The sequence below is a fragment of the Athene cunicularia genome, assembly GCF_003259725.1.
Source record: "Athene cunicularia isolate RWA chromosome 5 unlocalized genomic scaffold, athCun1 chr5_part1, whole genome shotgun sequence".
NCBI lineage: Eukaryota > Metazoa > Chordata > Aves > Strigiformes > Strigidae > Athene > Athene cunicularia.
Genome location: NW_020799101.1, coordinates 24825926 through 24849291, shown reverse-complemented (window position 1 = coordinate 24849291; position 23366 = coordinate 24825926). Strand labels below are relative to the sequence as shown.

Genomic DNA, 23366 nt, shown 5'->3' with positions numbered 1-23366 from the left:
ATCCCTACCCCAGGCAGGATGCTGAGCCGAAAAGTCCTGCATAAGTTCTGGCTCTGCCCTCCTCCCTGCTAGGTCAGCGGAGGCTCAGACACACTGGGGAGCTGAGAGCCTGCTGCCAGCGAGCTGGGACTCAATCCCTATGGTGGACACTGGGGTCAGCTCCACACCTAGGTCAGACGGGGTGCCAGGACTCTTTACACAGGGTCCCTCGAAAGGTGACAAGATTCAGTAAACAGCACTTCCTTGAAACACAGGGGAATGGGAGGAGAGGGGATGTTTCTGTCACAGCCTTCATTTGTAAAGAATCGGCTGCCAGTAAGGTAAGTTATCAAGTGTTGGTACTTCCCAAACTTTGCCCTATACTATCGCATCTCACATGGTGTATGTAAGCCCTCCCTTCTTTACTGCTCTAGCAGAGCTTCCTTGCTGATACTCTCAAGAAGAGGGGTCCAGGAGTGCCTGTGGTGGTGACAGTTTTGTAGGATGAGTGCCTTCTCTTCTGGGAACTGCCCAGTTGTGATCCATGTGAGAAATGGGTTTGTGCAGGAGCTGGAAGACAACTGCTTTCTCTTGCTACTGTCTTCTTGTCAGGCTGTGACACCGAATGCTGTGTAAGAGTCTTCAGTGTGGACCAGCTGCATCTTGTAAGTGGCTGCTGCACCTTGCAGTTAAAGCTCAGGTGGATGCATGTTTGGTGTGAAATCTCCCTTGGGATTACAGTGAATGTACCACTCAGCCTCGTGCCAGCCCTCTCCCTCTCTCCCGCTTCCCCTCTCCCTGTCTCTCTCTCCCCCCTCTCTCATCTCCCTTCTCCTTACAGTCTCTCACTTCCATTCATATCTCAGTTTATATTCCCCTCCATTTCTTTTCTGCTCAGTGCTTGCCTTCATGCTGCTTCCCTGAGCTCACCCAGCGCACCTCCCTACTCCATTTGAATGTCCTTTAGTGTCCCTCTCAGAGCGGCATTGTAACCAGCCTGCTGAGGAAATCAAAGTAGAACAGCAGTTATTAACAAGCCACCTGAATACTACAGCTCAGTACCAGGTCGTGATTTTTGGCAGTGCTCTTTCTTTCCATCTAGATATGACCTATTAGGCTGACAGATCTTTGGGGAAGGGATTTTGCCAGGATGCTTATGTCTGCGAGTGTTGCAGTCAGGGACTCAGGTTGAAATGCTTTTGTTTGCTGTAGCACCTGCAGGTTGCTACACTCAGCAACTGGCGCTGGGATGAGCTACGTAGGGGTCAGCCTATTCTCCGGCTCTGCGGCTGGAGCGATGACGACAGGGTAGAATAGAGGCTCTGCAAATGCTGATTGCAAACATTTGCCTGAAGGAGTGTCTAACAGGATGGGGAACAAGAGGAGGACAAACACTTGTTCAAAATTAACAAGCCAAAGTCCTTGGGCAAACAGACCTCTATCTGCTCAGTGAGGGAAGGAGGGATGGAGGGTAAATCTCTCTGTGTCTCTCTTATCTTTTTTTAATGCACTTAAGTCCTTTGTGTCCTTATAATCTGATTGAGGGTCCCTAATACGGCTTCAACCTGTGCAGCCATCCTTCTGCCAAGCTCTGGAGGATGGCATGCTTCTCCTTGGGAGAAGGAAATGAGCTCCTTCCCCCATTTCCTCCCTACCTCTCCCAGTCCCCCCGCCCTGCTGCTTATCAGACTGCATGGTGAAAGCATCCTAGAGGGCTGTGTGTTGCTTTGTCTTGGGCTGAGAATGGTGTTTCTCTGCACCAGTGACATCCTGCCCACTGGCATGAGGGAATGGACTTCTCTATGACCCTTCTTCTGTGAGGGTCCTGGGGAGCTGTGATTCAGGCCTGAAGTCCTGCAGCCTGTTCTGCATTCCTCCATAATATTTGAACAGTGTATTCCTGACCCTTTCAATTTTCATACCTGGTTACTTGGTTTACTGGTAGTTCCTGAAATTTGTGTCTCCCCGTCCTCTCCTGGCATATAGGTAGATGTCATTCATTCAGCAGAGCATGGAATAGACATCTTTCTTAGGAAACGAGGACACATTTGTAGAGGAAAAGAAATCATGGACAGAAATGGAGGTTTCCTGCCGCATCCAGGACTTTATTAGTGCTGTTCCTCAGGGATCTCCCAAGATAATCTCAAGTTTGGGGTTCCCTGACTGTCCTTTGTGAAATTAAAAGACTCCCAGGAAGGAGGCTTGCCCACAGGCTACCTACTGCTGGGAATAGATGTAAACAAAACAATGGGCAACATTTTCAGAAACACTACCATGTAATGGAGGAGAAAGGTGGTACTTATGCTTAGGGATGTCAGTGAATTCTGCACACAGAGTCAGAAACAGAAAATGGGGCAGGGGAAGGAAAGTAATCACTGTGATCCGAGTTCACCTATTTGGCTTCATGTCTTTCTCTCCATCTTCAATGCCTGCCATCCTCCCAACTTGCAGCAGCAGTTCCTTTACTGTGGAGAGCTCCAGGCCTGCTCATTCCTGCTTCTCCTGCTCAGTGGGAGCAGCAGGACTCTTAAAAGCAAGCAGCTATACAGCATTAATAACATCATGCCTATGAGCCTCTGTCCCCACACACCATGGCTTACAGGTAATGCCACCGAGGCCTCCGTGTTGGTGTTGCTGCTGCCACAGATCTTGCTGTCGGACTGTGTAACCAAGCGCTGTTGGCCTGGTTGATGCTGGTTGTTCTTGCTGTTGGAGGGCTGTTGGTACTGTCTGTCAGTCAAGCTAGTTTGGGTGCTCCAGCAGTGAAGAGTATCAGGATCTAGATGTTGTGGCAAGTGACAGTTTCATTTGATGCAAGTGGGGCTTGTGTGAGCATTGCAGTAAAAATTTTCTCTTTCCCATGACATAATAAGCAAACGTGGCATTGAAATGCACAGTGTGATGCACATGTGCCTCTTTCTAGGGTAGAATATTTGTCAGCAGACTGCATGTTTTTCAGGTATACAAGTTGTTCAAAAAGCATCACTTCAAAATGGATTTAGAGTGTTTGCTTTTAGTTGTTTGTGTTTATGTAATGAATTGATTGCAAAATATTAATGGCTCAGTGTGATTAGTAAGTGTATCACATAATTGGTTCCTGTGATCAGACTGGATAAACTCATGTGTGTTTCTAAGGAAGTACTTGTACAGCATAAGTTCAAACTTTATTGTATTTGAATACTATTACATTTACCTTGAAAGATTTTTTTTTTTAATTGCAGTAGCTGTTTCTCCCAGCAAGACTGAGTTAACCCAGTTTCACAAGAACTGACTACCAGAGGCCATATGGCTGGCCAGAAATAACTGATAATTGGTCAAATATCTATGGCTTTTTTCACAATTTGGTTTTAACACTGTATTTTGTACTAATATAGCAGTTCAGCTGCTGTTCCTATTCTGTTGATGCTGCTATAGTTTTTTGCATGGTGACAGTCACTGGTGCTTCCCAGTCACTGGGAACTGTTTTCAGTGTAACATTTGCAGTTCAATTCACTGTATTTTGAAAGAGCTGCAACAAATTCTTCAGCGTCTCCCTACTTCAGCCTTATCATTGCTTTATTGTAGTAGAGGTTGTTTCTATTTATTTGGGTTCTACTTTTATTACAGTTGCCTTACTTGATCAAGGCTGAAACATCTTTGTTGAATTCATAGTTCATAATCTATTTGCTGTAGGTCACTTTTTTCAAATACAAACAGTGAAAGGTCACAGAACATTTAACTTCTCATTTTTAAGAACAATCTAAAAGCTTATTTTTATAACTGAAGGTTTGATTGACATTTAAAGTCTTTCTTTTTAAAAGCAAGATCATCTAGAGGTCATTGAGGTCTGAAGCTTTTCATTTGCCCATCAGATTGATGGTGATTCAAGAATTTGAATGGGTTAATTTCTGTCTTCATTAATGTTTTGAATAAAAGTAAAGCTCTCAGCAGCATGGTTAGAGCTGGAGGCAGTCTAGCTGGTATTATTGGGATTTCTGGGTTCAGCTGAGATCTCAAGTGTTTGGGAGAGTGAAGCTCCCTGGAGTGTGGAGAACGTCTTAGCAGATTTTAGCATCTGCATGTCAAGGGTCCCTGTGGCACTAAGGAATCATGAGGATTTATCTTGTTTTACCTGCAGGTGTTCGTCTGGATCGAGTCCGTGGAGGCCGTCAGAAATACAAGAGGAGACTGGATTCTGAGAGTAGCACTTATCTGAGCTTACAGATCCCTCCCCCAGCTAAAAAGCCACGTATGTATTGGTCTTGAATTGTGGTCCTCTGAGCAACCACTAAATTTGTTTTTATTGGTCCCCCAAAACGTACAATGGAGCAGTTGTCACTCCTGATTTTCGTACTAGTCACCAGCATTAAGACTTTTTTCTTATGATCATAGTGCAGAGGTAGATTAGGTACACCTGAGGTACAGCCCAGGTGCTGTACTCATTGTACCTAGGGTTAAATACCAGACCTTTCCTAGAAGATTATGTAAATCCATTTAGTGATATTCTGATCTTTTCCTGTATCCAAGCTATGCTAACAAAACTGGTACCATGCTGATTTCTCTCTTCTGTACTACCCATACTTCTCTAAACTTTTCCATATGCCACGAACTGATTATTTGTGCCTCCTCCTCCCCTTGTTGGACCTACCTGAGACAATGGCTCACAACCTTAGAGTAGCTTCCTGCTTTTTCATCCCTGTACAGAGTTGGTTTGGCATAGGCAGATCACTACTGCTTGCATAGCTGCAGTGTAGTCTTCTCCTGTTCTGACCAAAACCATTTCTGAAGTCCTGTGGGCTTTATAGTCATGTCTTATCCAGGAAGGTCCTTCTAGAAAGGACTGTTATGACACCTTATGTCACGAAAGAGACAACAACTTCTCCTTTGAAATGTGCAGTGACTAAGATCGTCTCCCATTTGCTGGTGGCTGAGCCAGAGAAGATTTATGCCATGCCTGATCCAACCATGCCGGAGAGTGACATCAAAGCCCTGACAACCCTCTGTGACCTGGCAGACAGGGAACTGGTGGTGATCATTGGCTGGGCGAAGCACATCCCAGGTAAATGGAGAATTACAAGGCTGTAAGCGTAAACAGCAAAGGGAGCTATTATTTATCACTGTGCTTATCAATTTTGTCTTCAAACAGGATTTTTACATATAGTGATGGGTGGAAATTACTGTCAAACTACTTGTGGTGGGCTCTCATTGGTAACAAACTCCCATACAGCCTACAGTGTAGGTGCATAAATTCATGATTGTATGTGTGTGTGCCCTGGGTTTATGCAGAAAGCTTTGAGATGATATGATAAAGTTCTCGGTTGTAGCTGGCATTGAGTGGAACAGTGAAAGTGTTTGGGAAACAGCCCTTGAGATGGTACGGTGGACTTTAGTGATTTTGCACTGCATCAACATGATCTCGATCTGTTGTGCTTATAGATGAATAAATGCTATGGCAGTGACTGGACTTTACTGCTGATGACAAGGCAGGTACCTACCCTGTCTGTAGTGGGCATTCTTGCCCAGAAAGCTTTTGTCATACTGGATTCATCACAGAACAAGTCCCATTAAGATGGAGGACATACTACTGCCAGTGAATCTCCAGGCTTCTATGCTGACAAATAATGAGGGCAATTTATTGACAATGTGACTGGCCTCGGAAGGTTCACTGACTATATCCAATGACTGCCTGTATGACTGAGTGACACAGCAAATATCTCACACCTACAGGTGGGATGGACCCAGGCTGAAGGAGCAGACATGGCTTCTGGGGACAAAGATTTAGACTGGGAAGGGAAAATCCCCCCCTTGCTCTACTTCCCCTACCCTCACTACCAAAAGAACATAGGTTGGGTTTGTGTGTGGAGAAGGTTAGCAAGGGAACCTAGGGGATGTCCTTGGGGTTTACATGGCTGCTTTCCAAAGACTGTTTCAGACACTCACTGTGAATAACTCACTGCAGCTGTGAACAGCTCACTGCAACTAACTCTTGACTTCTGTCCCCCTTCCTTGTGTCAGGAGAATATCTGATGCTCAGCCACAGGATCGTAGGATTTAACCCGTATTGCACGTTGTGTCCATCTTCCACTGCATGGGTGTGTGTTCTCTTGCTTTGCTTCTTAGCTTTAAATTCTTCCTTGTTTTGTGAGGCATCTTAGCATGAGGGATCAGTGATCAGACAGTTTAGTTCTCCCATGTACTTTGTTTCTCTTTGTAGCTCCTCTTTTGGCTGCTTGGTAGCTGCTTCTTGGTGGATGCTTCTCTTTTTTCAGAGGGAGTATTTCTCCTGTGACTCAAGGGTTAGTGATTTCCTGGGCTATATGGAATATGGACTGTTAGTGGTGGGACTATGAAGGCTGGAGAAACTTTTTCAGGACAGTTTCTGAGTAGAGATTTATCTCAGTGGTGCCCTTCTTACACAAGATCTGCAGTATCTGCAGGGATTACACTCATCACTAGTGCTGGAATCCATCTGGGGCTGATTCATCACAAGTGGGGTTACAGTGGCGATTAGAGAACTCAGCCTGGATTGCTCTACTAACCCAGTACTTGGGGTGTTAACAGGAATGGTTTTAATGCAATGCAATTAGCTGCTACGGCTGTCCAGTGAGGTGCTGTTGTATGTTCTTCTAACCTTGGCTATTTCTGTTCACACAGGGTGCCCTGCTGTAGTTCCCTAGCTTGAGGCTGTGGGATGAGCATGGGATGCTCAGCTCAGTTCCTACAGTTTTCCAGCCTGCCATGGTGATACTATCCCAGAACAGGAGTATAATAGAGATTATTCCTGTACTGTGAAAGGGGCTCTTCCTCTCCTTTCTGAAAGGCAGGACATATGTGCCATCATCTCAATTTTCTCTGTGTATTTTCCTTCCCTATCGAAGGCCCTGTAACACAGTAAGAGCCATAATCCTGGCACAGTTCAGGCCAGCAGCAGTATTATACCAGGACTCTCTGCATAGGAGAGAGCTCAGGGATTGTTACACAAGGGAGCAGTACAGAAAAACAAACATAATAAAAGACAGTTTATAAAAATCGAACAAAATACCCTATAGTTCTGAAACAAGTTACTGAGTTAGGCAGCAAGGGGGCAGAGCAGGGCAGGGCCAGGAGGCTGCCAGGTGTCTAGATTATCCATGCCCTTCATTTCTGCCTTCCAAGGGTTTTGAACAAAACAGGACGTTGCTTCCTGTTTTGCTCAAAATTTTGTTCGTTTCTCCAAGGGATGGAGAAACGAACAAAAGTCACATACTCATGCCTTGTATTCTCACTGGAATTAGTAAAGAACAGTGTGACATTAAAGTCATACCAACCCTTCAGGATCCTAGGTGTCAGCACAAACTTCTACCCCGCAGTGTTAGCAAATAAAATCAGTTAAGCCTAAAGACACTCTCCTATGATAACAAGAAAGCATAATTTAATGGTGGTTAACAAATGTTATTAGCTCAATAGCCTTATTAGCCATTAGCTGAAAAGCCATGCTTAGCCAATGTGGAGTTGTCACCTTCTGTATGAGACCCCCTCCCCAGCACTCACCCTCCCCCCTGTGCTAATTGTTTTTGAACAACATCTACCTTTTCTGCATGCCTTGATGCAGGAAGACAAGACTTCTCTCGAGGGGTGACGACAAAGGCTCTCCCAGGGTAGCTGTTGTGCCTTTCTCACTAGGAAGACGATAGTACTAGCACAGAATGAAATATGGCAAGTGGAGTGACAGCAGCTGTGTCTGGAGTGGCCTCAGATCCTATAATTACATCTCCCTTTATTACCTCTGCTAATGGCCCTCCAGGATGACAGAAATGATAATAAATTAACAGATTATGAACTTCACTTGCCACAAATTATGTGACACTTTTTTTTTTTTAAATTCTGGGAGCTCCCACTGCCAAACCACTGAAATAAAAAAAAATAAAAAATCACAAAAAAACCCCACACTGAATGTCATATCAGCTATTGCAAATAAAGCGGGTTTTCTCAACCTGCACCTAGGAAGGAGAAAAATGTGCTAGAGACAGAGGCTCCACTTTTGGGAGCCTAGGGATGGCAGTGGAGTATTCTTCTCCTTTCAGAATCAGACCTGAGCAAAGCAGCAAGAAACAGATCACTAGGTGTGCTTTCTGGATGCTGTGCCATCAAACAGCTCAGGAATGCATAAGGGCTGGATTCTAGCAATTCCTGGGAGCTGTAAGATGGCGAGGCAGTTGAATTTCACAACTAGAGGTTCTCCAGTGTTATAAGACTATAATAGCAAGTCTGTGATTTTGGCCAGGTGAAATTAGTATTTACCTTTCCTGATCTCAGCTTTTATATAGCATGGGAGACCCCAGGTTATATGCTTTTCCCTTGTCTGTGCAGACTGCAGTGATATAGGCACAGTCCTCCTGTCCTTGCATTCTACATGTGTAAATGCTGGAGGAAAAGGGTCCTGATTCTGTCAGACATTTCAAGTCTTGGCACTGCAGCACCCCCTCCCACACACCTGCCTGCCAGAGCTGGAGTCATTTGCTACCCGGGAGTGCTTCTGGCAAGGGGCTTTCCCAGGTGGCTAGGGCAGTTGTAGCTGGCTCTTCTGTTCTCCCTGGCACAGGGTAAAGCATGGTCTCTCCTGTGCAGTTCCCACCTGCCATAACTGTCTTTGGGAAAGAGCAGTTAACAGAGATGCTGGATGTCCAGGCTACTGCTAGGGTTAAGTCAGTTTTTCTATTTTACTCTCTGTGAGCCATGTCTGTCCTGGATCCTATCACTCTACTAGATTACTGTTTCTCATTCTTAAACATTTCCTTGGCAGACTGCAGTGAAGTGATGGCATAACCCCTTTTGTAATCCAGATGGGGAATGAAGATGAAAAAAGGCCACATGCCTGACCCAGAAACTGGACTTAAGGCAGCAGCCTAAATGCTGGGCAGTTCTCAATGGCCAGAGCTTGGAGAGGGGTGACCAAAGGAGAGATTTCAGATGCTAGAGACTGTGACAGTGGCTGTGCTCAGCACCATTAACCCTGTCTCAGGGCTAGTCTCGTCAGTTCCCTGTGCAGCAGGCAGACCTGGGGAGACAGGATCCCAAGCCTCTGATCTGCATCATCCTGCACTTGGACTCAGTCATGAGGGCTGCATTCAGGAGCAGCACAGCACTGACTGCAGGAGGTAAGGGGCAGAGGGGAGAGGCAAAGGACAAGGCACCGTTGAAGTAGTCACAGCCTGAGCAAGGGGTGGGATTCATCAGGTGCAGGGCTACGTAGAACACTGGCTGTGCTGTACAGGAATCAATCTCACAGTCACAGAGCTGGATTTGCAGCTCTTCTCCCCAGTAGCCTGGACTCCTCTTTAGCTGTTCCCTCTGGCACTCCTCCCCAATGGTTTATTGATTCTTCCCTCCCACCCACTGCTCCCCTCAGACCTTGCACACACAACACGTGACAGCTGATTGGTATCTGTTAATTAATGTGGCCTGGGGCCTCTTTTCTATTCAGTGGCCTGATAAGGGAAATTGGATGTCCAAGGGCTGCCAGGCCATTATCACCCTTTGCTTCCCCTGGCAACACAAACACAAAACATGGCGTAGTGATAAATAAATACCACTAACCCACCCTTCTGCCTTCCCTTCCCCAGCTGAGATAGTGCAGATAGAAAAAGAGAACCCACAGTCAGTCAATATAGCAATCATCAGCTCTTTTGTTAATTGTTAACTTGATAACAAGAGAAATCAAATGATCATCATGGTGGCTGGCCACCCAGGCCCAATGTGGGGCCAAGAACTACGAGCAGGGAGGGCCGTGGAATAAAGGACTCCTGCTGAGCCTAGCACATAGCCAGTAGGGCTGGGAGGCTTCTGCACAAAGGCTAATGAGCTCACAGGTCTCTTGGTGAGCCCTGAGGCTTAATGTCTGGGGAGAAAACTGGCAGGGGAGGTTGGTGGAGCATCATTGCCCCCCCCGCCTGAGGGGTGCCTGAGTGTCCCATTCTCTCACAGCCCTGGGAATCTTCAGACTCAAGGAGCTGCCAAAAAGCACAGTCCCTGTCTGTCAGTGGTGGGCAGGAGCTGCCTAGATGGGACCAATGCATTGTGCTGGGCATCCCTGTCTGTAATGGCTGTTGCACAGTGCCCATCTCTCAGGATCTTTCATGGTCTGGCCTTCAAGGGTACCTGGTACAGAGGACAGACACAGCTTTCCTTCCCATGCACTTTCTGTTTTTTTCCTGAAGGCAGACAGTGCTTCTGTGTTTCAGCCTTTCCACTTTCTCAGGTGGGCTCTGGGGTTGTCTGTCTCCAGATGGTGGTTGCTCTGTATTTGAGGGGATGGGTGCTGGTTCTGTTGCCACTAGGTTTGGCTGTGATGTAGGTACTTGTATGGCACCATAAAGGTGTTTTTGACACTGGGTAGGGTTGTTGGCTGTGAGGTGCAGAAATCTGATGGTATGGAGCTCAGGAAGTGATGAGGAATAGAAGAGGATTCTGTTCACAAATGAATTTTGCTTTTGAATACATTTTGGTGCTTTGTTGTGGCAGGACCTGTTCTCATGTAGGCCAAAATGAGAGACTGTGGCATGCTTGTAATTAAGGCCTATGTCATTCCCTCCTATCCTATCAGAAGCCCTCTTTTCTGCCATCTGGAGCTCTTTTCTGCTCTTTGGTCAGCTGGAGCAGACTAAATAGTTGCAGTACAAAACTGCAGAGGAACAGTGAGCAGGGCAGTGTGGTACAGAACAGTTGCTGCTATAGAAGAAGCAGATAATCACTGAAAAGAGGTTATCATTAACCTTGGGTTGCCATAAATGCAGTCAGAGCATCAGAACTCCTGTTTGAGGCTGTGGGTCGGCATGGGAGCAAAGAAAAGGCTAAGGACCACATGTGCTGGTTGCTACAGAGACAGGGTTACTTTAGTAAGGTTTTTTGGGTTTTTTTATTTGAAAGCAGGCCAATGGGGGAGAGCGCTTGGGGTGAATCCCAGGAAAACTAAGGACTCTAGGCTCCTAGAGGCTGCTTTGCTGCACACTCATTTGACCCTGCTTGTCATTTGCCTTGTCAGGATTCTCCAACCTCTCCCTTGGGGACCAGATGAGCCTCCTGCAGAGTGCCTGGATGGAAATCCTCATCCTGGGCATTGTGTACCGCTCCCTGCCATATGAGGACAAGCTTGTCTATGCTGAGGACTACATCATGGATGAAGAGCACTCTCGTCTGACGGGGCTGCTGGAGCTCTACCTGGCCATCTTACAACTGGTGCGCCGCTACAAGAAGCTCAAGGTGGAAAAGGAGGAGTTTGTCACGCTCAAAGCTCTGGCCCTCGCCAACTCAGGTACAGCCCTGGCCCAGCCAGCCTTGCAATCAGGGAGTCAAGGCCCATGCTGTTCTCTGGCCTAGGAGGAAACTGAGCCCACTGCCCGAGACTGTGTTCTGCCTTGTGCCATGCAATGTCCTCAAAACTCCTCTCTGTCCACAGAGCAAGACTGAAGCTGGAGAGCAGGGAGAAATGCGACTTTCTGCTGCTAGAGCCCGAACCGTGCTCTGGTCCCATATTAGGGAGTAGAACCAGGCAGGGGTGGGCTGGCTGCTGGTTTCTGGCATTAAAAGAAAGGCTGTGGAGCCCTTTGCCACTAGCAAGCTGATTCCAGTGCCATGAGTTCGGAATGTGGGATGTGGGCCACACCTGCATCCACTTGAATAGTGTTGGTCAGTTACAGCAAACAGGGAAACCCTGGTCCCAGTTTCAAGTCCCACAAGAAGCTGTGGGGTTGGGGTTACCTGGTCCTCTCCTGGAGATGTTCAGTGGCCACAGACACTGAATCCCCTTTAACTGGGAGACAGCCTGGGTATGGTTGGTAGAAGGTAAAATAAGCTGGCAAATGCCTGATGTTGCCTGTTCTGTTTCTTCTTGTGAAGAGGAGTGAAGAGGATGAGAGAGGCCACAGCCTGTAGCCCAGTGCCTTCCATCTCAGTCTGGGGAGGGCTGCAGCCCTCAATCCAGCAGGCTGTGGGAGACACAATAGGTGCTGTGTGCTGCACTGATGTTGCATAAAAGCCAGACATGTATTTGCTCAGGAGTCCCTTCCAAAAGGGAAACTGCTAAAGCCTACTGTGTGACGAGGGCTCCCTCTACATCCCTTGAGTCTCATTGTCTCACTTCAGATCTTGCTGAACTGCATAGCGCAGGTCCCAGAATTCACCCTTGCAGTCCAACAGTGAGTCCAATGTCTGTGTTTGGCTAGTCACCTTCCAGAAATACAAGCCATATGAAGCTGAAGGGATTAAAAGAGGGGGAAGCTACATCTTCTGTGGCAGCTGACTCTAATAATCGTTGTCTCAGTTTAAAAAAAAAAGGCACCGTATCTTTCATGTCAGTTTGCCTGAGTTCAGCCTTCAGATATCAGTCCTTGTTGAGCTGTGCCCTATGAGCCCAGGTCTTTCTACACCTAGCAGTTCAACACGATAGAATTCCTGTTCCATAGTTGTACTCCTTGGCTATAGATACATTGCTTCAGGTGTAAGCAGGTGGTCCAGAATACTGTGAGGCTGCTGTATCCTCACCATTTGTGGTGACCATCCACACACCCATTGTGTTCCTCTTTGCCATCCATACTTCTTAGCAGCAGCAATTTAAAAGAAAAAAAGAACTCACTTAGAGCTGATTGATAAAAATGTTGAGTAGCATCTGGTTTTTTACTGATCCCTGTGGATTTCCACTAGAAAACTCCTTCTTCAGTGATGATTCACTAGCTACTTTGAGATCTGTCATCTAGCCAGTTACTAATCAATTGAAAGTGTGCTTTATTGATATTGCATAGTGCTAATTTTTTAATGAGAATGTCCTGTGGTGCTAAGCCAAGTGCCTTATAAAAGCCTAAGTCTATTATATCTATGCAGTTAACTTTATCAACCAAACTTGTAATCTCATCAGAGAATGAAATCAGGTTTGTTTGACAAGACCTCTATTCCAAAGTATCCTGTTGACTGGCAGTAGATTCATAGAATCATTTAGGTTGGAAAAGACCTTTAAGATCATTGAGTCCAACCATTAACCTAACACTAAACCATGTCCCTAAGTGCCACATCTACATGTCTTTTAAATGCCATCTTATAAGTCTTAATTGAACTTCTTTCCCCCTTCCTCTTCCTTTATTTTACCCTGGTGTACATCAGGCTGGCATGGAAATTACCAGATAGGACCTAGGAAAGTATGTGCATCATTAGAACATTTCCAGTCATCTTGAATTTCTCAAAAATACCAAGACTTGTTAAACATTGATCTGCCCTAGATGGGCCTCAGCCAGCAGTTTTAGAACTGTTAAAGCCAAGTTATCCATCTCAGCTCATTTCTGAGAAGTTTGTCCCTAACAGATGTCTTAACATCTTTCTGCATAAACAGGCTAAGAAGTCTTCATCATCTTCATATAAAACAGGTACATAATGCTTCTTTTTTTTCTAAACAGGACAGAAATAGATACTCACTGAGGAGTACTGTCTCCTCTGCACTGCTGTTAATAGTTTAAAAATCTCCAGGTGAAAAGAGCCCCCCCCTACAAATGGTAATTTTTCTTCTATTTCTTAAATATTTATAAAATTTCTTTATTGTCCTTAGCCCTTCCAGCCATGGATTTTCCTCCTATGTCCTTCACTTCCCTTATCGATTTTCTACACTTCATAACTTCTGATTCATATAAATTGCTATCTAGTTCCCTTTTTTCAATTTCTCATATATTGCTTTTTTAGGTCTAATTGCTGCCTTCACTTTGCCACTGAACCAGGATGGGCAGATGGCCAAGGCTGGCCTCTCTCAACTGTGGGACAGTGGCTTTTGGCAATGTAATCAACTCTTGTTAAGGAACCTGCCTCCTGTCTACCAGGAAGGTCACAGGATTAAACAGGGAGAAGGGCTCCTCAGAGGGTCTGAAGTGGTTGTGACAGGGTGATAGGATAAGTGCCACATCGGGACACACTGCTCTGAGCAGAGACACTGCAGGATCTGAGCTTTGGTGCTGTCAAGTTCTTCATGGTGCAACAGAAGAACTCTCTGCTGATGTTGTTCACTGTGCTTTCGGGACTAAGCCCAGGGTAAGCCCTATGGGACAGTCTGTATCAGGAGTGGGGAAACACTGAGCAAAACCAGAGCAGAACAACCAACACTCATCAGCTGCTTTGGGGGTTCTGCTTCCAGAGGTGTGAAGTAAAGAAACCAAGGGTCAGGAGGCACAGGCCAAAGCATGTTCTCAGCAGGATGAGAGAAGCATCCTGGCTTCACTGGTTTCTCCTAAGTGCAGCTATGTAGGAGCATAATCCACAAAAATCCTGCTTTATTATTCATATTGAAACATATGAGAGTAAAGCACAAGATCTAGTTTTTCATGTAATTGAAGCCTCTCACAACACACACATAAGGAAGCTAGAATAGGGCAAGTGTATTTTTTTAATGTAACCTTCACATTCTTTTAATGCAAGTTATTTTTCTTAGTGTATTTTTGACATGGAGTAAACTTGCAAAGCCTGCATGTATGTGCTTGCATGCAAACAGCTGATTCCTAAAACGGTAGGAATGAAGACTAGCTCTGGGCCAGGCCTCATCTCCCTTGGGTCAGAGACAGGGTTTAAAGCTGAGCACTTAGATTAGCACCTGTGCTGCCTAGACCTGCTTTCTGCCTTGCCTCCCATATAGATAAATTCCTCAATTTCCCTTATCCCTGCTTGGTGTAATTACTCATGCAACCACGCTTCTAGGGATTTTCCTCTCTTCCATGCAGCCCTGTGTATATTGACCCTTTGGTTCTAGGAATTAAAACAAATTAAACCAGAGGTAGTAGGAGCTTGCTTACTCTTCACTAGAGGAGAACAGTGACAATAAGCCAACCTTGCCAGAGCTGTGGCTGATCTCTGAGTCCTCAGGGTAATGCACCAAGGACACACCTGCTGGGACTGTCAAAGATAATTCTTTAGTAAGTGCATTTTGGAGAGCTGAGAAATGAATTCTTAATGCCTAGAGCAGCATGCAAGTCCCAACAGTATGATCACCCATATTTTGACAGAGTAAGGGTGCTGTAGACTTGTTACCCTTCAGAGCCAGCAGTCCCTTTTCAGGCATTCCTAGGTCCTCTATCCTCAAATTGATCACTCTGTGTATGGAAGAGCCCTCCAGGTTAGCACACAGCACATGTTCATTTAAAGACATCCCAGACTGGCCAAACCTTATTTCTCCTTTTTTTTTTTTTTCTTCTTTCCCTCAATGCATTTTAGTGTAGAGATGGAATGAACAGGGTTTGGATATAGCAAGGGGATGTGTAGCAAATTCTGTGAGGTCCCTGCTCCTTCATCTGCTGCCAGAAGCTGCAAAGAAAAGAATTAGGTGAGGAGGCAGTGGGCCTTGTCAATTCTCATACCTCCCCTGTACCCCATGCCAGCAGTGCTGGAGAGGAACTCCTGACAGGAAGCATGACTTCTAGGCCAGCTGATCCTCAGGGACATGGTCAGGCGGCCTCTCTTCACCTCAGTGCTCTGACAGCTGTAAAAATTCATAGCTATTGATTTTGTAATTAACAGTTTATCAATGCCATCGACACCAGCTCACTGATGGATTGCAAGGAAATTAATCCTGCAATGTTATTTTATTTTTTGCAGTCAGCTGCCAATTTTGAGCTTCTTTCAGCAAAGAGTGGGGGAGTGGGGAAGGCTTTGATCTTAATTTCCCCAGTTCCTCTCCCTGTATACTCCCTAGTTATTTAGTGCTGTTAAGCCTCGTCAGGTGGCAGAAGAGTGTAGTTCTGGGGTTCTGTCTACAGTACATCAGCATCAGTACAGCAGCATCAGTACTCAAAATCAGAGCATGCCCTTTGACCTGAAGCATGGGTTATTGCCTGGTGCTTTTAGCACATTCTGAGAGCTGCAGACTCTGATGGGCTGTGATTACTTCTCCCCCTTGTGTCTCTAGCCAGAAGGACATTAAACAGGCTGGAGAACATTCCTCTCCAAGCTCCAGCTCTTGATGCTTCCAGTCTCCAAAATTACTTTTGCAACTTGGCAGGAAACAGATCCACTCACTTCTGGATGGTGCATGGAAATTTTCCAGAGGTGCTACCTGGCTGGGTGAAGTTGACAGACTGACTTGGCAACATTCTTCATCCTCCCTACTTTTCATCAACCTCTATAGCTAGCTCAGGACACTGTGATGACCTACCAAACCTTGTCTGAGCTTCTTTGCCTGGTCTCTTAGATACAAAAAGCAAATGCAACGAGAACAATCCTTCCTCTGTAGGCTTCTTGGAAATACAAGCTTTTAATATCCTCTAATTAGCTTGTTCCTTCTAAACAGCTTCTTAAACAGCTTTCTTGCTAGACATAATATTTTCCCAACTGTTGTAATACTTTATAAATCATGCATCATAAATAGCATTTACTGTACATGTATCTTATGAAATTCACAGTCTCTAATTTGTGTTGCACTCTCCATAGAGATGACATATATTTCTAGAGAGATTTTGGTGCTTCAGCCAGCTTTCCTCCCCTTCACTGCTGTCACACTGAGGAACCCACATCCTCACATTGCGTTGTGCGTGTGTGGGCTGAGCCAGAGCACTGCCAAACTGCAAAGCCCAGCTGAGTGGCAGATGATGCAACTGCATGTGTGCTTGCCGTCGTGTCCCTTTGATGCTGCTTCTGGATTCGTTGCCCTGTTGCAGGAATCTTTATCAAAGGGTTCAGTATCGATTAAAAGTCTCCGAACAATGAAGACAAGGCAACAGTGTCTCCAGCTCTGTCAGAGTTGTAAGAAAGCAGCAAGTATCAGCAAGATGAAAAGGAGAAAAACCTTCAGTGAGGCTCTGCCTGGTTAGCTTCTCTAATCTAACCTCTCTGCCCTTTGGTGCTGCCTTCTGTCACCATGACTTACCCACAAGTTTAGCAGCTTGTGTTCGACTTGGATTCCCCAGCTTCACCCTGGCCTGAGCCACTACCAGCTACTTTTGCCTCAGAGACACACCAAGGAGCTGTGAGACCCTTGCAAACGCTGCTGGCCCCTCTGGCAGCTTACAGAAATCTAACTGGCAGCCTAAGAGAAGAGGCCTTGCAGGAGGTGCAGGTTTCCTTTACTGAAGCAGGAAGCTCCCTGAGCAGCTGCTGGCAGTCGCTGAAAACAGGGGCATATGCACAAAGGTGGAGCTGGCATCACCCCGGGCATGCTGGTTGTGACCTACTGGGGCTTTTCTGTCTTGCTGACACCCCAAGCAGCTGCACAGCAATTAGGCAGTTTAGACAGATGAAGCGCTATAGCAGTGTTAATTATTCTTAATGAGATTGCTCCCAAGCGGCAGCACAGCAGCTGCTGCCCCTTGCAGGGTGACTCTCCCCATAAGGAGCATGGAGGGCAAGTGAATGTGCAAGTCACAGAGGCCCCCAGCTGACCCCTGCACAGCCTTGGGGTGACTGGCAAAATGGGCAGCACAGAGGGCACAATGTTTCACCTAGCCTGGCAACCTTATTGTCCCTGAACTGCTAGGGCCAACTCATTGGACTGATGCCAAACTTCACAGCAGTAGCACCACCAGCACCTGCCATCAAGGTGTGTTCTTCCCCTTAAGAGACAAAACAAAACAACATACCACCATTCTCCCCTCCACACCCCCCAAAAAAAAACCCAAAACCACCACCACCACCACCACCAACAACAACAACAAAGAAAAGAAAGAAAAGGAAAGAAAGCAAATAAAGCATCTTTAGATTCAGGACCATAAAGGATTTCCTTCCCCATGTCTAACTTGTCTGTTTACTGTCTTTTCTCCCCTCCCCCCAGACTCAATGCACATAGAGGACATGGATGCAGTGCAGAAACTCCAAGACCTTCTTCACGAAGCCCTGCAGGACTACGAGCTGAGTCAGCGCAACGAGGAGCCCCGGCGAGCAGGCAAGCTGCTCCTGACCTTGCCCCTCCTGCGGCAGACGGCCGCCAAAGCTGTGCAGCACTTCTACAGCATCAAACTGCAGGGCAAGGTTCCCATGCATAAACTCTTCCTAGAAATGCTAGAGGCAAAGGTCTGACAGCCCCAGTGCCAGCCGAAAGTGGCCGGGGAACAAACTAGAAACAAAGATTCAGACAACGGAGCAATCCAAACAGCAGCAGCAGCCACCGCCGGCTTTTATCTCCAATCATTTATTATGGAAGAATTATTTAATGTCTATCTGTCGGCGTGACTGCAGAATCTTATGTACAGGAGGGGGGAAACTCTTTTAATCAGTCACCTGTTTCTCTTTTTTTGTTTGTTTGTTTTCTCTGTGGGAAGTACCAGAATATGCTCTTGCACTTGTTGAGGCGGTCGTCGGGGCTCATCCCCTCTGAGCAGTGATGCTCTCAGCACTGTCCAGGCCGCCTGTTCCCCAGCTCCCTTTGGCAGTGCTGGAGGGGGTGTGGGGACAGAAGCAGGAAGAGAGGAAGAATAGAGTCAATATAAACTTTTATCTGCTGGTGTTGTGAGGGGTCAGATAGAAAGGGAAGCAGCCATGGTCCTTTTTTGTCACCTTTCTGGCTCTAACCATAGAGCAGATGATTCTTTGCAGAATAGCACTGCTGGACCTCTCCTGATCAAACAGCTGCCTCCCAGGCTCCTCTAGCGACAGCTAACATTTGTACATACAGGCCCCACTTCTTACTGGGAAAGATGCTCCTAATGTGTAAGATATTCTGCGACCTTGTACAGTGTGTCATTATGCCTGGCTAGTCCCTCCCATGTACAATCCCCGCAGGCCCCTTAAGAGGTAGGACGTATGTCCCTGAGAGAATGCAAGTCTCCTTTCCCAGATGGCAAGGAAAAGAGAAGAAATTGATGTGCTGGGTTGACTTGATAATCTTTGCATCCTCTCCTATGTGGTGCTAACTACAATTCTTCCACACTTTTCACCCTGTAGTGTATCAAACCTGCCTCTTCAGCTCAGCTGAGTGCCATTCCCCACTTGTTCCTTGTGGCAGAGGACACAAGGCTTTGTCTGCATGGTTACTGCCCAAGTATAAATACACCCCAAACCAGGGCTTTCCTAGACTTCATTAAAGTGATAGCTCTTTACCTCCACAGAGACTTAGGCTTACTGCCAAATGCTAGTTAGGAATCAAGGGCACTGCTTTTCAGAGGCAGCTCTTGAGCCTGAGAGATTGCTTTTTTGTGGCAGCCTCGGGAAATAAATTAAGAGGGTGGCACGAAAGCCCCAATATCCCAACTGCTGTCTTCCCCTGCCTCATCCCATTATCCTCAGCAGCAGCAAAAGAGCTAGCATAGATTATACCTGGACCTGGTAAAAGGTCCTCTTGCTGATGGGAAAGCAAATACCTGACCTTGAGGTGGTGGGAGAAGAAGTGGGGCAGTGTTTATTTACTCCTCTCGTGTAACCCCGTTCCTGCTGTCTCCAAGACCTGGTTTAGATCTGCTGCCTAAGCTGCAACTGCTGCATTCTCAGTAGCCAGAGAGGAATGTGAGTGACTGACAAAACTGGCTGTTGGAATTCTCTGAGATTTTTATTTTCTAGGTCACTTAGTTTTGAGCCAGCCTGAGCTGAAACCTGAATGTATTGTCTATGGCATGGCAGTAGAGGTGAGAAAAAGCCTCTTATCTACATTTGAGATACCACAAGCTCTACTGCCTCTGTTCCTCTCAAGCTTCTATCCCTTCCTGACTAGCCCAGGAGAAAGGTGGTGTGGCAGAGGAGTAACTTGCCTCCAGCAGGAAGCCTTCTAAACCAGGGTTAAGGTGTGTGATCAGGCAGACACTGGGTGTTTGTTTTCTCCTGGAGCAGGATGTGTCATAGCAGGGCTGTCAATGCTGCAGAAAAACACCAAGGGTAGCTCAGAGTCTGGGGGCATTAACTGATGCTGACCACTCAGCTCTTGTAGACAGCCAGCTCTTGGTACTTGAGTTAGTTCAGTTCCATCTCCTTTGAGTTTTCCCTACACTACACAGTCATAGCTACTCACACTCATTTTGTACTCATTTGATAAAGGAATTCAGTCTTGCTTCAGGCACATTAGTAAACCAACAGAGACCTAAGGGGCAGAAGGCACATGGAAGCTGGGACTACTTCCATGTTCACAGCAGTAGCAATTGCACAGCAGCCTTGTGCTTTGAACAGATACTTGTGCTTCTCTGCCCAGCTACCTTTAGGAGGGAGCTGGGGAGAAAATGAGAGGCTTTTGATTGTGCTCATAATATCTGTACCCATCTGTGATTGAGGGACAAAAGTGAAATGCACGTCACACTATAGAGCCAGCTTGTCATGTGCTGCACTCTGGCAGCTCTTTCTGGCTGCGGCATATATGCTCTTACAAATGTGCTGGGTTGTGCTATCGCCTGTAAGTTTGACTCGCTTGACCACTCTTGCTTCCCTCCAAGTCCCACCCAGCTCAGCCACAGCACATTGTGTCTCAACCTGGTGTGCAATGGTAGGTGTCCCAATATGGGCTGGAAAGATCCTGAGAAGTCATTCTTATTCTGAAAAAAAAAAAAAAAAAAAAAAAAGGCTCTTCCGGCTTTGTTGTATTTAGACTCAGTGCTGCTTTCCAGAACAGACAGGGACAACTATCTACAGAACATGATTATGGAGAGCTGCTGGATTAGCTTCTAGCCCACAGACTGCTGACTAGAGTAGGGCTTTAGTATGAAGGCAACTCCTGCCTTGATGGAACAATATAAAAGATACCAAATGTATTTTCTTCCAGGACCTTCTTTCTCCATTACAGCTGCATAACCTTGGAGCCCATCTGGAGCCCCCGTTGCTTGAAGATAGTATGCCTGGAAATGTTTGTATTGGTTCTGAAATATGGGAACTGAACCAGACAGTAATTAGCATATATTAATCTCTTTAAGCAAGGAATGCAAACTCTTCCCCAGGAACTGGGACAGAAACACCTGTCTAGATTTAACCATTAAAAGCCTTGTACCATCTTAAATTGGGAACCAGGTTGGGTCTCTTGGGCCCTTCAGACCACTGCAGAAATCACATGCATCTCTTCCCAGTTATTCTGATCAGCTGTGCATCACTAGAACTATCACACTGCCACAACCGAGGAGCGTGTCCAGCTATGCAGTGAGCTGGGCTTGCAGAGAAGTGTAACACCTTAATGTAGTCCTCTCAGCGCACTTTGAAGTAGGAAATGGGGCTGCTTGGGTCTTTGAATGCTCACAGTCTCTTACAAAAAGGTATGGGCATGTGGAAGTTGAGACAAACTAGGAATGGGTTCTGGGTCAGTGCTCTTTATGCTGTTCATTTGTGATATAGGAGTCACAGAGTCAGTGCCATACAGCAGTCCTGCATGGGGCAGAAGATGATGGAGCTTGAGCCTTGGAACACAAATGGGCTCTATGACTTACAGAAAAGCAAAGCAAAGCGGCTGAGGTAAGTGTATCAGTGAAGAAGCATGAAGCCCACATCCGGCAACTATGGTAAAAGCAGCTCCAGACCCTGATTTGCCTGTGCGGATAACAGAAACCACGTACCCATCAGCCACTACAAAAGGCAGTTCTTCCCAAGTGACCAGCTCTTCTATATTGGGCACATTCTTCTCTGGGAACAGCAGTGTCTGGCCTGTAATGCAAAACAAATTTCATGGGGATCAATTAAAAGAAAAGGTAAAATACCACACAGAATTACGTTTCTAGGGAAACTTGGGCATTACACCTGGCAGCAAAACCGTGAAGCTACAAGAAACACCCCCACAATAATCAGAACCTTGCAGTATTGCTCATGCTAAGGGGGCATTATTTTTCTCTTTGTAAGCTAAGTCATCTTTTTTTTTTAAAAAAAAAAAAACTATTACAGATATATAAAGTAAAACATGCTGCACCAGAAAATGTAAGCAGCTGTTAGAGGGGAAAGTCATTGAGAAAGACCCTAGAATGTAACTTGTTCAGCTTTTATTACCAGCTGGAGCTGAGAAAAAGAGCTTCCACTTTGTATCCACAAGCTATAGTCAATCATGGCCAAAGGCCACTCTGTTGTTCTTGTGGCTGGGTAATGTGGAAAAGCCAGAGAGACAGAGGCTGTGAGAATGATGCAAGGAGTTATAGACAGTCAGTGAAATAAACAGTATCTACTTAACTATTATCTGCTCCTAAAAAAAAACCAAACCAACCAACCTGTTAAATAAATTGTATTCTTGTGGTACAGGTCATTTCAAACAAAACAAGAAATAAAACACAGAAATGTAAAAACTAACCCAGACAGAGTAATGTTTATTGTGTTTAGGAGGTGCTCCATTCTGTCCCACAGGATGCACATAGTCCCACAAAAGAGGCATGGAGGGGGGGGGGAGGCATGATTTGTGAATGCTGCACAAGGGGAGGAGAGCACCATACCTCTCACTTAGACATGCTCATTTGGTGTTTTATCATAACCAGAAAAAAAAATTCTCAACAAGCTGCTGAGTTTTTGTAAGATTAGCTTTGCTGAGGATTTGTTAGACAAGCACTGTTGTCAGTCTCTGCCATGGACTGGTGTGGTTCTTCCACTCACCCATTTTCTCCCCACATTCTGCATTTCACTGGTGCAAGAAATAAACATGAGCTAGCAATGAAAAAGCCTTGAAGTTCTTCCAGTGAAAAACAAAATCGCTAATCATAAAATAGGCCGTTGGCTTAAACCCAACAGTGACATCATGAGTGTTGCAAGTGTTACAGCAGCTGTCCAGTGCTTATAAAGTGGGTGCAAGTGCTGAAGTCATGGAGTTTGCATTGATCTGGTGGTCAAGCAGTGCAGGAGGACAAGTTCATGTCTCCTTGAGAAAGTAGAAGGAAATGAGCTATGGTAACTGGGGAAGAGAAATAAGAAACAAGGCCCCCCAGTTTTTTATTCTACCTCTGACTCTTTGAGCACAGACAGCATCACACTCAGTGTAAGTACCACCATCTCCACACACCTCACTTTCAGCAAACACTGCTAAGGTCCTTCCAGGAAACGGCACTCACTGGGATGATGCATCTAAACCAGGCAACCAAATGGCCTCTCAGACTGGCCTCAGGAGGAGGAGGAGGTGACTGAATTAGTGGTGGCCAGGAGGAAAGCCATGGGCTAGAAATGAACTTGAATGAAAACCAAGATAAGCACAGAGCTAGAGGGGGGAGAGAAGCATGTCAAGGTTTTTCTACACTTAGAACAGCTACCCCCCAGCCCTACAGTCACCACCACTCTGATGATGACAGGCTCAGTCTTTGAACCAACACAATTTTTTGCCAAGCTCACACAGGCACTTCACAGCCTCTTCCATAGCCCACCTGCATCAAGCGCTTAGGCCTTCTGAACGTTGTATCCATTCACGGAAGGTTTGGATTTGGCTACTGCAGTAGGACTTTAAAATGGAGTTTACTTTGGGACAAATATAGCACAGGGATGGTCAATCTGTGGCTTTGCAAAAGGCAGAAATTTTAGGTTCTGAAAAGTTTATGTGGCACTAGAGCTGG

General features: G+C 46.0%; 1 protein-coding gene across 1 annotated transcript in view; it reads left to right on the top strand.

The window, feature by feature from the left end:
* ESRRB (estrogen related receptor beta) overlaps positions 1-22045 on the top strand; it is a 45832-nt gene extending 23787 nt beyond the window's left edge. Inside the window, exons 3-6 of the mRNA XM_026849616.1 lie at positions 4097-4207; positions 4856-5017; positions 10979-11248; positions 17723-22045. Of these exons, the coding sequence (XP_026705417.1) occupies positions 4097-4207; positions 4856-5017; positions 10979-11248; positions 17723-17967 (788 nt within the window). The 3' untranslated portion in view covers positions 17968-22045. The remainder of the gene's footprint in view (positions 1-4096; positions 4208-4855; positions 5018-10978; positions 11249-17722) is intronic.
* Positions 22046-23366: the final 1321 nt, after the last annotated feature.